The sequence below is a fragment of the Myotis davidii genome, unplaced genomic scaffold, assembly GCF_000327345.1.
Source record: "Myotis davidii unplaced genomic scaffold, ASM32734v1 scaffold223, whole genome shotgun sequence".
Classification (NCBI taxonomy): Eukaryota; Metazoa; Chordata; class Mammalia; order Chiroptera; family Vespertilionidae; genus Myotis; species Myotis davidii.
In genome coordinates, this window is record NW_006294609.1 from 217,945 (window position 1) to 219,262 (window position 1,318).

Consider the following 1,318-nt stretch of genomic DNA (forward strand, 5'->3'; position numbering starts at 1 on the left):
CTCTGCCCCACAGGCAGCAGCTTCTGAGTGACACGAATCCGCCTGCTCACCAAAGCCAGGAATAAGCCCGTCCACACAGGCCTTTTTTAAACACACTCTTGGCAGCCGGTGGCACCTACCCAGCTCCGGAGTCCAGGTAGAGGGCTCTCCCGCCCCCACAGACACCCAGTGCAGACCCACCGAGCACAAGGCAGCCACGAGCACAAGGCAGCAGCCACGCTCGCTCTGGCTAATGTGAAAGGGGGCCATGCCGGCCCCTGCCCACCCCGCCTCCGATTCACTCTCTCCCGGGGGCTGACCTGCCTTTGAACAGAGGTCCCACTGGCTTCAGGTTCCCAGGTTGCTTTGGTCCCCAGAGCTGTGACTAACTAAGCCTGGGACCTGTGGAAGGGGGTGGTGGCAGACCCGCATGGCTGAAGTCTGGGGCCCCCAATCCCTCCTTGTGCCAGAAGGAGACCTGGGGGGCGGGGAGGGGCATGACCACGGAGGGAGCTGCATCGCCAGCACCACTCGGATCTGTGAGCCAGCCGGTGTCTAAAGCTGCAAAAGCCCAGAGCCCGGCCTGCCTTCCGCCTCCAGGGTTCCAAAGCCCGCCATGGGCCATGGCCAGTGTCCCTGGGTGTGGCCTGGCCTGGGCCCTCCAGCTGCGATCACTAGGCTTTCCTATGAAGGTCAAGGAAGGGAGCAGGGTGCTGCCACGCCAGGGTCACTGGGGGCCGTGGGGCAGGCACGTGGCAGATGGGCTAGACCACACCTACTCAGGAACAACTGGGCTCTGGCCCCTGGCCCGACAGCCAGGAGAGGGGACCCAAGACATCCTCAACTCCTTGCAGGAAGGGCTGGTGGCTCTGGGCAGCCCACGTCCCTCCTGAAGCCTGTGGGGGGTGGAGGGCTGCAGCCACACCCTGGGCAGCCACTGCACACACTCTCCTGTCCAGGCCCAGCGGCTCACACCCAGGGCCTGCCTGGCACACTCATTAGGTGCCCACGGGGCACGGGTGTCCCCGCACACAGGACTCACCTTTTCCTGGTGCCCAGGATAGGCACCTTCACGGCCTCAGCCTCAGCCCAGGGTGCGGGCTCACGCTGCCCAAACCCCTGGTGCCAGCCCTGTCCTGCCCAGCCCTCTGGACCGGGTCCCTGCCCCTGGTCCCTACCCCTCTGGTCGGGCTGTGGCCCCTGCGCCCCCGGCGACGCGGCGGACTCACGTGAACACGAAGAACAGGGTGCTGGAGCCGATCAGCAGCGCGGCGGCGGTGGCCACGGGGATGTACTTGGCTGGTTTGAGGCGCGTCCCGGGGCTGCGGGGCATCCTGGG

At 66.4% G+C, this 1,318-nt stretch overlaps 1 protein-coding gene across 1 annotated transcript in view; it reads right to left on the reverse strand.

The window, feature by feature from the left end:
- Positions 1-1,312, reverse strand: part of ZDHHC8 (zinc finger, DHHC-type containing 8) — a 13,551-nt gene extending 12,239 nt beyond the window's left edge. Inside the window, exon 1 of the mRNA XM_006768950.2 lies at positions 1,209-1,312. Coding sequence (XP_006769013.1) covers positions 1,209-1,312 — 104 coding nt within the window. The remainder of the gene's footprint in view (positions 1-1,208) is intronic.
- Positions 1,313-1,318: the final 6 nt, after the last annotated feature.